Source organism: Acomys minous, assembly GCF_964271855.1.
Source record: "Acomys minous genome assembly, chromosome: 14".
Classification (NCBI taxonomy): domain Eukaryota; kingdom Metazoa; phylum Chordata; class Mammalia; order Rodentia; family Muridae; genus Acomys; species Acomys minous.
The window spans coordinates 49,938,443-49,951,245 of NC_140496.1; the positions used below are offsets into that span (position 1 = coordinate 49,938,443).

General features: G+C 47.2%; 1 protein-coding gene across 5 annotated transcripts in view; it reads left to right on the forward strand.

Moving 5' to 3' along the window:
• The window catches only part of ARHGAP10 (Rho GTPase activating protein 10), a 269,421-nt gene that overhangs the window by 93,511 nt on the left and 163,107 nt on the right, over positions 1 to 12,803 (forward strand). For 4 of the 5 annotated variants that reach the window (XM_084755701.1, XM_084755703.1, XM_084755700.1 and 1 more), the window contains exon 4: positions 8,953 to 9,024. The exons of the other annotated variant lie outside the window; for it this stretch is intronic. In XM_084755701.1, coding sequence (XP_084611827.1) covers positions 8,953 to 9,024 — 72 coding nt within the window. The remainder of the gene's footprint in view (positions 1 to 8,952; positions 9,025 to 12,803) is intronic. 5 annotated transcript variants of the gene reach the window in all.

Here is a 12,803-nt window from a genome sequence, read left to right on the forward strand (position 1 = left end):
CTCACTGGATACTTCTTGTTCTTACTAAATAAGAACAGAAATGTGATCGTTGAACTGATAAATTTGGAGCATTTGTTGTAGCCTCACGTTAAGTGTGCTGTTCCCTGAGGCAGCTGTGAAGTGAGAGCATTGGGCTTCCAGGAAATGTTTGTTATGAGCAAAACAAAGGGTTCACGCTGACTTCAGGGTTGCACACTGCAGACCTCTGTCCTTAGGTCCTAGTTGTTGCTGTGAGCTCATTAAAATTCTCACATCTTTAATCCCAGCGCAGGGAGGCAGAGGCAGGCGGATCTCTGTGAGTCCCAGGACAGCCAGGACCACACAGAGAAACCTTGTCTCATAAAACCAATCAATCAATCAAACAAACAACTCACTGGCTCTAATGATTTTAAATTAGTGGTTTCTAATTATTACTATACAATTTAATGCTGTTTTACATTGTTTTCCTAACAGGCCCAAGAGTGCAGTTTAAGATGACCTTAAAAACCAAATGCTATCCTGGGATTTATTTGGCAACAGAGTTCCTTTCTGGGTGCTCTCTTCATTCCTTATGGGTGTTAGGTATAGAGTGTCATTCTTTCTTTTTGATTGAGGATATTTAGATAACAAAAGGAAATTGTTTTCTCTGTGGTGAAAAGACAGGAGTAGTTAGGGCAGAGCCAAAGTGAGCAGAGAGCAGCCTTAATCTCCCTGTGCAGGGCGCTTTGAGCACTGCTGAGCACTCCTGACTAAAGGCTCATGCTTCCTCAATGCCAGGCTCTTTCGACTCTGTTCTTTTATTAGTTCAGCTGTTTAAGGAAAATAAGAGTACTTAACTGGCCACTTCAGTCCTCTTAGGAAAACGTGTATGTCCATGGATAGGAAAAGCTACAGTGCAGGGGAGCAGCCAGCTACATGGAGAAAAAAAGTGTGGATGGGGTGTAGTCAGCTGTTCAGCCGGAGATTTGTGCAGCAATATATACATTTACTATATGGTTACACCCACAGCAAAGCACTATTTGTGGGGAGAGGGGCACTAAAATGTGGGGCTAGAGATAAGGGAAGGGCACGAAAGAAAATGAATAATTGCAACGATGCCTTGTGTTTGAAACATGTCGTAATGAAACTCATTAATCTTGTGCACCAACTGCAGATTAGCACATAAGAGCTTTAGAGATGCTTTACACATTTGTTTAATAAGAATAGTTATCTGAACCCTTGACAGCGCAGACAGTGGGATCGTAACGTGCCACAGGCTCGCTCAGGGATGCAGCACAGCTTTTGAGAACACTGTTTTGAGAATGCTGGCCACGTCCAAGGGCTTACGTCCTTTTTTTGTTTTAGGGTACCCCACTTTCTAAAATCTTTCTTGTGCTTTCAGAGGGCATACCACTGGCAGCACAACTGACCAGGCTTTTAAAATCCTAACCGTGAGGTGCATTTCTACAGCTGTTAGTCGTCCCGTCCTCCCCCACCCCACCCCCATCCCCCGCCGCCATTTTTTCATTCATATATTCTGTCTGTCTCCGATTGTGAGTGTTTGTGTATGGCGTGTGTGAGTGTGTACGTAGGTAACGTGCTGACGGGATTCAGATGATAAGCCTCACCAGCATCCTGGTGTTCCGAGGAGTCGTCCATCCTGCTTTATTTTGTGACAGGGTCTCTCATTGGTCCAGACATTAGTGATTGGCTGGCTTAGCGTTCTCCAGGGGTCCTCTTGCTTCCATCGTCACAACCGTGGGTTACAAACATGCGCCATTATGCCTTCCTCCTTTTCAAAATGAATATAGGTTCTGGGGACCACTACTGTTTTTGTTCTGTAACCCAATCCAATCTGTGATGCCAGAGCATCTGAAAGTAGACTTGATAGGCACTGCTCTGGGCTAGGATTCTTCAAACAGTGATTGTGGGTCACACTAATGAAAAGTGGGATGGGCGGTGACCCCTGGGACTTCTCCACATGTGTATTGTGAAGGGAACCCACCTCCCCAATAAGTTAGTACATGTCAAAAGGTAAATTTAATAACGACAAGCCAGCTCCCTGGGAAGATTTTTGGAATCTGTCAAAGTCCTTAGATGGATGTAACAGTCCTTTTTTGGGAAAAATATTTCTCATTTTGGGAAAACTGTTTTGGTCAGATAGATAAATCCTTGGCTCCTTTTCTTGAGGTCCTGTTTCAAGGAAAAAGTAAACACACATCTCAGTTCACTGTTTCCTTTGCTGCTGACTGTGACATTGAGGTTGAAAAGTAGAGTTTCCCCTTAGTGCCATAAAATAGGAAGTGTCTGGAAGGTCGTGGGAGAAAACAGTGGGAAGTCTGCTTTGCTCTCAGATCAAGCATTCCTTCAGAGGTCACAGCCACTTGGAATCTAGGCTTAAAATAATGAGGGTTCTCGGGAGTGGACATGACGCCTTCTTTTTCTTTTTCACTCGCTCTGTCTTTGCTAGTAGCTCCTGATTAGAAAGGCATGGTTTGGTGGCTGTCCCAGCCTGTCCAGGGCTTACCTGGGCTGATCCGTTAGCACTGCATGGCTTACCATTCATGCTGTTTTACTGTGTGTGGGTCTTCAGCCAGAAGTGTTATTCTGTTTGAGTTGTCAATGTCAGAACTCACCCTTTGATCTCCAAGGTGGGAGGAATGAGGCCTGCTGCAGTGGTGACCCTGTGCAGCCCTCCAGTGGGGTCTGCTGTGATTGCCAGCAGGTATCCACCCATGCAGCCCTCCAGTAGGGTTGGCTAGCAGGTGTCTTAGCTCCTGTTAAGCTGCTGGATAGTTGCTTAAGATAAGTGTTTTTTTTGTTTTTTTTAATTTTTGTTGTTGTTGGGTTTTTTTTTTTTGTTGTTTGGTTTGTTTTTTTTGTTTTTTTGTTTTTTGACACAGCACTGGGGGTTTGATTGTGCCAAGCAGGTGTTCTGCCATGGAGCCATGTGCACAGCCATCTTTTAATTCTGATTTTGTGACTATTCAAGGTTCCTATAGCCAAGTATCTAATGAGAGGAGATGTCAGACCAGAGTCACCACTGGCAACACCCCTGGGAACTTTGATAGTCGTTTTTGTTTTTGTTTTATTTTTTATTTTTATAACACCTTGTGTTGTGAGTTTCTGAGCTTGGAATTTGCTGTCTTAATCCTTCGAAGTAACAGGGAATTGCAGTTTATGCTTTGGTTTCCCCAGCTCATCCAGAGTCCTAGAATTGAGGAGAGATTGGCTAGTTTTGTGTGTCACCCTGAAACAAGCTAGAGTCATCAGAGAGGAAGGAGCCTTGGTTGAGGAAGTGTCTCCATGAGATCCAGCTGTGAGGCATCTTCTCAGTTAGTGGTAAATACAGGATGCGGCCCAGCCCACGGTGAGTGGGGCTGCTCCTTGGCAGGTGGTCCTGGTTCTATAAGAAAGAAAGCCATGGGAAGCAAGCCGCTAAGCAGGTAAGCAGCACTCCTCCATGGCCTCTGCATCAGCTCCTGCCTCCACGTTCCTGTCCTGTTTGGGTTCCTGTCCTGACTGCCTCCAATGATGAACTGTGGTTTAGAAGTGTAAGCCAAATAAACCCTTCCCTCCCCAATTTGCTTTTTGGTTATGGCATTTCGTCACAGCAATAGAAACTCTAAGACAGGCCCTGTTATTACACATTACCTGGACATTGGATGTTAGCTTGTGTGTATAAAAGTAGTTTGTGACTTCTGCCTTAGAATCAGCTCGGGTCACAGTTCTTAAAACAGGGTTAGGGTTAGGGTTATGTAAGAGAGAAACCAAACCATGCTGCCCTCTGGCTTATACCATTACATCTTGCTTTGCACACTCTGAGCAAATTAAAATGCTCTTTTTCTCCCTTTTCTAATGTATGAACATTTAAATATTTAAAGACAGTCTTTATGTTCCTGTTAAACAGTCTCTTTCTCCCTGTTTCTATTAAACACTGCATGTATCTCTCTGTGCATCTGTCCATGGCTTCTGGGGACCAGACTCAGGCTGCCAGGCTTGGGCAGCCTTTATGCGGAGCCATCTCTCTGACCTGACTCCCCCCCCCCCCCCCCCCAATTCTAGTCACAGCACAGTCTCTTTAGCCCACGAGGACCATCTCTTGGAAATGCGTCACCCTCTTATCGAGATGGGCTCTTCTCAGGGAAGCACCATGCGTAACTGTGTGTGCCTTTACTATCTGAAGGGACATGCTTTGCTAAGTACATGTTTCAGGGCTATTACTGAATTCACACAAACTGTTAAACTGGACCGGACCGGCACCTAACTGCCTTTCAGCATCGAGGTCCTAGTAGCTTTCTATCCTTGAAGATTCCGGGGGATGCGATCCGAGTCTCCCTTTAGCGTGAGAGCCACTGACCGGTGGTTATTCCGGCCAGCCTTCTCTCCCCCAGCCTCAGATTAGCAGCCAACTTCGGACATGCCTGTAAAGACTACAAGATGGTGAAGTGACTCCGTAGGCAGCGTTTGCTAGACTGGCCCAGGGGCCGGGTCTGCCTTGCCTCCTGTTTTTGGACACAGTTGTCTGGGAACAGCTGCTTCTGCTTGTCACTTTTTGCCTGTGGCTGCTCCAGTGCCAGGCTAAGGCCTCAGGGCTCAGACGGTTATCTGGTCTTCTATAGAAAGCGTTGGCTCTCTCCTGCTGCGGTGAGGACCGCGGATTCAAGAATGTGTGTAGTTGTCTTTTGTCCTAAGACCATCAGAAACCCTTCCCAAGGCTCACCGAGGAGGGGATTTTGGGATTTCTTTCTGCAAGAATGATTACACCATCCTTTGTGTGGTTGTAAAGTCACAGTCTGTATTTGCTTCTCTCATTTTTAACACGTTGACACAGGGAAGTCTTTCTCCTTGTCTTTGACATGCAGAAGGTCGCATCCTCACAGAGTACCTTGGAAGCCGCAGGGTGGGTTGGTTGGCGATTTTGTGCTCTTTTGTCTCTGGGGAGGAGAAATCGTGTTTTGGCAATAGGAAATATTAATAACAACATTGCATTTCTGTGAAAGTATAAAAGGAATGCAAGATTCCATGGAGCCTCCGGTCTCTCTTGGGGGAAAGAAGAAAACAGCCCTTGTCCTGTGACCAACAGTACCTTAACAAAAACAACTAGTGGCTGGTTCCTACTTTGTTCTTTACATTTATTTATTTATTTTGCATACCGTGCTCTGCCTGCATGTATACCTGCATGCCAGAAGAGGGCACCAGATCTCATTATAGATGGTTGTGAGCCACCATATGTTTGCTGGGAATTGAACTCAGGACCTCTGGAAGAGCAGACAGTGCTCTTAACCTCTGAGCCATCTCTCCAGCCCCCTGCTTTGTTCTTAAGAAAGATATTTTAAGCTCTATACTGGAGCTCTAAGCCAGATTTTCCAGGAGATGACAATAATGGATTTTAAGGTTTGCAGAGCATTTTTACAAAAAACAAAAAATAAAAACCCTAAGGCATATGCAGCATCGTCTGTTACGACCACTCCCTCTGTTTCGGGCGTTTGCTTTTTGGTGTTCGGCAAGCAGAGGCCCTCACACTCTTCCCACCCCACCGTTTCAGCCTCTGGTGGCCAAGCGGGTGTCTGCATCACATTACGTCTCTAACTGAAGGACAGTTCCATGACCTAGGCTACTCTAGTGTGAGAGCTGTGGTCTCCGTTCTGTGAGGGAGTGTTTACTGCAGAGTGAAGGATCTTAGAAGGCTGTTACGTCCCCTTGTCCAGGTGCCTGATGTTTTTTTGAACATTCCCTAGGTACCGTTGATGGTACCAGATGACATCTGATGTCTCTATCCTCCCGTGATCCTCTTGCCTTCCTCTCAGTCCATGGACACTGAGCTGCTCGGAGCTCCATGCCTTGGCTTGCTGTCTTCTCTTTGTGCATGGACAGCCTTTCGCCTTTGCCTGGGAAACGCCTGTTGTCTGCTCTTGGCTCAGCTGTCACTGAAGGGTTTCCTTCTTGTAGCTCAGCAGCATTTCAGACACCACAGCATTTCTCTAGGCAATGCTTCCATCAGGATGAACCTCGTTTCTTTCCCTCTGTCTTCACTGTGAGAGGGAAAATCCTGCAGTGAAAAGCAGATGAGGAGCGCATGCTGGCTTCTGCGGCAGGTGTGTAGCCCTGCTCTGTACGCAGGTCTTTAGTTGCTGTCTCTGTAGGCAGCGACCCTCACTCGGAGTTTCCCTCCTCCCCTGCCCTCCCTCCTTGTCTTGCTTTGCCCCTCCCTTATTCTCAGGCCTGAACTGTCTGGACGTGGCTTCACCTCAAAGCACACAGAGAAATAACCAACTGGTGCTTCTTCCCTCAGCTTTGTCCATGGTGTCTGTGGGCTTCGTGATACTGGCTCTTGTTAGAAGGGAAAGAAAGGCCCCTGCTTCCGTGCAGCGGCAGCATCTGTGCCTTCTCGTGTTCTGTGTAGCCTTCCGGCCTCTTCCGTAGGTCCATCTTGCGGGCTTTTGTAAATGCTCTTATCTCTTTTGTGTTTATTTCTGTCTTTAAAACAACCGAAGGAAAAGTCCTTCCCTCTTCCTGTGTCCTCATCAGTCACCTCCTGCACGGTTCTTCAATGGCAGTCCTTCTGAAGAATGGCTCTTTCACCTGTGACTCACCTACCATCTGGCCTTTTCCATGGATATTGCTACAGTCACCGCGTTTATGCATAGTGTCCTATAAATTAAGACACATATGATACCTGTGCTATTTCCAAAGCTCCTATTTCAGGATCTGCCCTAGTACCATATTTGAGTGACCCTATAGATGACATTATTTCTGGAAAGGCTGCCATCTCAGGAAAGAAGAGCTCAGCATTGCACGCTGGTACAACAGGCTGACAGCTCTTCATGGTCACCGAAGATAAGAGAGGAGTCAAAGGCCTCTGAACCCAGGCTTAGCACAGTCTTCGCACGCTCACACAGCCATGCCTCCTCCTCCACGCGTCCCACACCATACTTACACTGCTGACTCTGGCTCACGTTGTCAGTGCTTTGCCCCATGGTTGCTTGGCTCCTTGGCTTTTGAACTGATGGTGAGCAGCACGTCAAGGCAGCATGGTCAGGTGGAGCGGGGCTGTTTAAGTCCTGCTGAGAAGGAGCTGGAATCTCCAGCATCCCCTTGACAGTGGCCTGCCTTCTTCTGGCTACACCTCTCCTGCTAAAGGCTCCGCTGGTGCCACAGGCTGCCGATGGACCGAGTGCAGCATCTGCCCCTTCGGAGGCTGCTGAGGATCCAGACCACCAGAGCGCTCTTAGCTGGGTGTTTGGGGAGCAGTTTCAAGTATTCCAGTTGTTTGCAATCTCAGTTCACTCAGCTTGCAGCTGTGTCTCAATCTGCCCACTTCTTTTGGGGTCTGCCTTTGTCTCGCTCCTGGGGAGACCCTTGGGGACAGCTGCTGCTTTCAGTTTCCCCACCTCTGAGGCCTTTGCTTACAGCGGTGGATCTTTAAGAGATGTGGTTGCTGTTCTATCAGTTTTCTGCTTAAAACCCTCCTGTGGCTTCTCCATCAGCCAGGGCTGTTCTGGCCCTCGGCTGTCACTCAGTTCTTCTATTCACTTTAGTGTCCCATGCCCCAGCTCTCCTCTCTGTGTGACATCGATGTCATAAGCAACGTTTCTTTTTGCTTTAGTCCTGTGCTTCCGCTGGATTCAGGCTGGAAACGGCTCCTCTCCATCCTCGTATTCCTGATCCTTCTCATCTCTCAGCGCTTAGCTTAGATGTCACCAGGAAGCTCATACGGGGTACATTCCTCCTTAACGTCCTTCGGTACAGTCCTCACCAGCCTCCACTACAGCCTGTACATGTGTCTGTCTCCTTTACAGATTAGTAGATATCACGAAGGCCAGTGGGCTGGTCACTCTTGCGACCTTCTTACGTGGCCTGAGCGGCAGGTTTGCTTGTGATGGTTGTTTTGGCTGGGTAAGCAGCCACGCGGTTCTACAGTGTTCTCTGGGGGTTGATGGCTCTTTATCTCTGTACCTTTCTTTGTGACCATAAACAGTTGTCAGCCTTTGTCACACTGGCTTGCTTTGCTGGGCTGTTTCTTTCTTGAACTTGTCAGCCTCTGTAGAGGATGTATTTACTATGTCTGGTTTCTTCTGCTATAATAAATAGTGGGCTAGGTCTGGACATAGCTTTGAAATTGACCTAGGTGTATATATATATATATATATATATATATATATATATATATATATTTTATTCATTCACCATTTCCCCCCTTATTTTAAACTTGGACTTATTTTTTTAGGAATGGGGTTTTGTAAAACGTGAACGACACAGTCTTGTGTAGTGTTTTGGTCTCCTTCCCTCGTTGGTATTTCTGAATCTTGGAATTGGAGGCTGAGAAAGCCACTGTTCAGTAGTGTATTGTCACCAAGTATGCTTGGTATTCTTAGGTAACTAACCCATTTATTTGCATCTTCAGCATCTTGTGGTTTTGAATGAAATGCCCCAAGTGAGCGGTGTGGGATTGTGGTCAGAGTGAGCGCGTGGCCTGTCATCTTGACCCTCCCTGATGCCATGCTTGCCAGCAGGCCCCAACACGTGTTCTGACTTTCCAAGCTGTTAATATGAGTCCTATACCCTGATGAGGGCAAGGAATTGTGATATTGGAGGAGTGTCACAATTCTTAGTCCTTCCCGTAATGGAGTCTGATCACCAGTGCAGGAATGTAATTGAATTTCAAATGTCTGAGGGGGAGGTAAAAGCCATCTCACAGAGCCGTGTTCTGCTCGTGGGTGAGATAGAGCCCTCGGTTGTTTGCAGATGGCGAGCCGTGGGGCTGAGCTGACGCGTGTCCCTTGCCAGCTGCCCCAGCTCTCTTCCCTGAAAACACTGACAGATGTGTAGCTCTTTAGTACGTTACCCAGTGTCTTAGTTGTTATATTGGCAGACTGAGGCAAAACAGCGGAATATGTTGTTCATTTTACTTGTGGGTGGCTGTGAGAGGAAAATGAAATACTGTTTTTTCCCCTAATGCTGTGTTCTTTTCTTATTACTCTTGTTCTCCAGGCATTGAGTGTAACCGAAACTCTGATTAAGCCCTTGGAAAAATTCAGAAAAGAGCAACTCGGAGCCGTAAAGGTTTGTGTCTAATTTGAGCACACTCGTAAACAGAACACGCTGGTGCCTTTCCTGCTGTTGTACACTTTATTCACATTTGGCGGAGTGGAGGGAGGCGCTGGGGCACACCATCTGTTGTTTGATGTTTTAAATGCACTTTTCCCCTTCGGGGAGGTGAAATTGAAAACAAAACAAAAACACCTGGATGGGTAGTAAAACATCTAGCAATCTTTTGGCTAAGTTTTTCTTTCCATGGAACTTAACCGTCCCCGTCCCCCCTGTAGATAGAAGGCTCTGACTGCTGTCGAGCTGCAGCTTGCATCTCTCTTGTATGGAGAACTGTGACGCTGTGCTGAGCTTTAAGATGAGGGACACTGCTCCCACATGGTGCCATGGAAACTAGGAAGAGGTTATTACTGTTGGGGTATAATTTCCTTGACTCTAGCAAGAGTTTATAGAGCTTCTATTATGTGCACGTGTTTATTGTTAAGAGTGGCCAATAGCCTCACACTCAGGGATCTGGGATGTGGCCAGGATTTCTGGGAGTAACACAGCACGCAGCTTTGCCGCTGGGAAACCAACTTCAAAGGTTTGTGCTCTCGGCCTGGAAGTTAACCTAGAGAAATAATTTCCACCAAATTTCCCTCTGTCTGTCTGTCTGTCTGTCTGTCTGTCTGTGTCTTCATCTCCTCCCCTGTAGATGATGGGTGTGGCTAAGGCCCACCCACCCCTTGCCCGGACTATTGATGAGCGGCTTTGTCTGCTTCCTGGGTTTGCGGCAGGAGATCAGGTGCATCTTTCTTCTCTTGGGCAAGCCGAGGCCTTACCTGTAAAGTGGGTCCCTGGCTGTCTTCTGTTTTCTTCTGACTGTGTCCTTTCTTTCGAAGCTTGCACATGCTTCTATTCCATTGGCAGGCACTACCTGAATACAACATCTGTTTCATACTTATCTTTTTAAATTGGCCATTTACCAAATTCACTGTGTTTGTACATTTCTTTCTGTTGACCATTAGCAGAATGCACCGTCATTGCCCCCACCCCCCACCCCCCACCCCCCGGGTGGGGCTTCCTTGTGTTCATGTCGTTTATTCAGCAAAGCAGCCTGTAAAAATAAATGGCCCCGTAGAAGGAGAATTGCCCGCGGCGATGATCTGCTATGTGACCAAGCTGTGTAGTGACCGTACACTGTCCCGAAGCCCCATTTCTCCGCTGTTTCTTTATGTTTCTGGCATCAGGCTCATGAAGGATTTAGCTACATTCTAGGCCACTACAGTATGGGGAGTTGCTGTCTTGTCTGTTGATGTCTGTCTCAGAGGAACCAGGTGGGAACCTGGCAGAAGCCTCCAAGCATGATAAACAGAGGTGGTCACCTCTCGTAGGGTAATACATAGACAGTCATCTCTTACATTGCATTTCTTTACTTTCTAGAAGCTTCCACCTTGCCTTAGCATAGATGCCTAGAAAAGAGCTTATTTGGTCAGTAGTAATTCCGTAAGAACCAGAGAGGAGCTTACAGTTTAGGTGCGCGTGTGTGAGTGTGAGTATAACTATGTGTGAAAGTGTGTTTGTGTGTGTGTGTGTGTGTGTGTGTATGAATGTGAGTTGAGTATGAATGAGTGTGAAAGTGTTTGTATGTGGGCATGCGCGTGAGAGAGAGTGTGTGTCTGTCTCTGCTTCCAAGGCACTCAGTCCTGGTTTGACACGCATATGTTTGTGTTCCCTTGGCTGGTGTGTTCACATGGATGCTTTAAATAATTAAAAAGTCCAGTTTGAAGAGCTTTTGAAAAGCAGCGCAAAGCAGTTTTCATGGGAGGGAAAACTTGACCCCATGAGAGTTTTCAGATGCCGCTGTCAGCATTTTCTCTTCCTCTCTTCCCCCTTTCCTCTCGGGTGACTTCAGCCCCTTTGCTTTTCTGTGGATCACTTTTGGTTCCATTTGTGCCTGCATTCTCTAGTTTCTAGAAGCCTAATTACACGGTTAGCTGGGTTTAACTGTAATCTAAGCTGCTAGGTGGTTTTTATAAATTGGATTAAAAAAAAAACACCAAAACCAAACCAGCAACACTCTAAGGTGCTCTTGGTGATTCTGCTGTTTTGAGGTAGCTGCCTTGAGTCATGTCTGCTGGGTTTGGGCTTGTTTCTGTTTTGAAGGGTCTTCTGCGTTTCCTCCTGTGTGTGCCGGCATCAAACTCTGTGTGAAAGCTCATTGGCCTTGGCCAGACACTGGCTGCTTTGGGCTGTGTCATGGTGCTGTTGGGAGTTTGCTTTGAGACCTGGTTCGTTTTTTAACTCATTTTGCATGCTTTTATCTTTTTCTGGACAATGCAGTCGCTTGTTTTGCAGCGGCCCCCAGCACCCTTAAAGCCATGTTCATTAGAGGCAAGCACATGCATAAACTGTGCAAGTACCAAGAGTCTAAAATCGATTCCTCAGACACCAGGTGTCTGAGGTGGTAGTGCAGACATGGTTCTAGATCCGTAGTGGCATCATGTAAGTATCAAGCAGATGCCCTGGACATCTGGCAGATTCTTCAGCTGACCTGGCAAAGAGTGGAGTCTGGTACCCAGTAGACACAAACACTGAAACACAAGACTTGAAACAAATGTTCGTTTCATATATTATGACTTTCCCACTTCAGCCCAGGACCGGGCTTCCAGTCACGTTGTCAAAACATTTCTTTCCAAGAATATGTCTTAGCAAACAGACTTAATACAAACTGACTTGCCAAAATTCTGTAAGTAGTTGGAGAACGTGGGTAAAGCTGAACCTACCCGAGTAGTTATTCCTATCCGGAGCTTGGTAAAGCAGGAGTGTGGCTTCGGTTTAACCCCGCTGCTTTCATTTTAGTTATAAAGTGCGCACTTGTGCCTATCAGATGGCACAGTGTGAGAGAGGTCCTGGGCCACCCAGTGAGTTGGAGCGTTGGCCGGGCCTTCCGTAGCCATGAGGGAGAGGAAGAAACTGGAAGGCAGCAAGGGATGCTGGGTAGACGGTTGGTGTGGTAAGCGGAGCACAGGCCTAGGATTGTCTCCATCCAGCTTTGGAGCACACTCAACCTGTCAGGGATCCAGCCTCATCCCCAGCAGAATCTCTCAGTGCCCAGCTACCTCAGCCCTCTGTTCCTCAGTTTCCAGGGCTGTCTTTGAGGGTGATTATAAGGATTAAAGGGATCTTGAAATGCTCGCCACCCGTCAGGTTTGGGGCCTGATATGTGTGGCTGCGGCTATTTTATCATCCTGCTTGTGGCTTGCTCCCCGTCAGCTTGCCAAAAAAGAATTGCTCAGGGTTTTGTCCACTCTTGGTTCTCGATTGGCTATTATTTGTCTGCCAAACTGTGGCCCTGGTGAGGTGACTCCACATGAGGGTCCATGTGGTGACAGTGGCTCTGGTCAGTGTTGGTGCCCTTGTGGTGCTGTGCGGACATAGTCATGTGTCCTCAGGTGTTGCCTTGGCTTGTTGTGTAGAGAAGCCAAGGGCACGTAAGAGGGATCGTCAATGGGACCGGGTCGCACATTGGAGTGCAGGAGTTAAGGCGGTGCTTCCAGAAAGTGGGTCTGACCAGGCAGCAGGATGGTGGTGGAGCTTGGAGGGTGGGAATGAGATGGCAGGACTCTGTTTACCTGGCATGTAAAAGGGAGGGGGACAGGGGACTGTTTAAAGAGTCAACGTTAGCCATTGCTGCTTGCCTTTGGGTCATGTTCCCTGTGTGGACTTATATCACCTCCTTACTCAAATAAAGAGTGGAGAATTGGAGTCCTCTAAGAGAGTGCTTAAGTTCTCCAGGCCACTCAAACATTGTG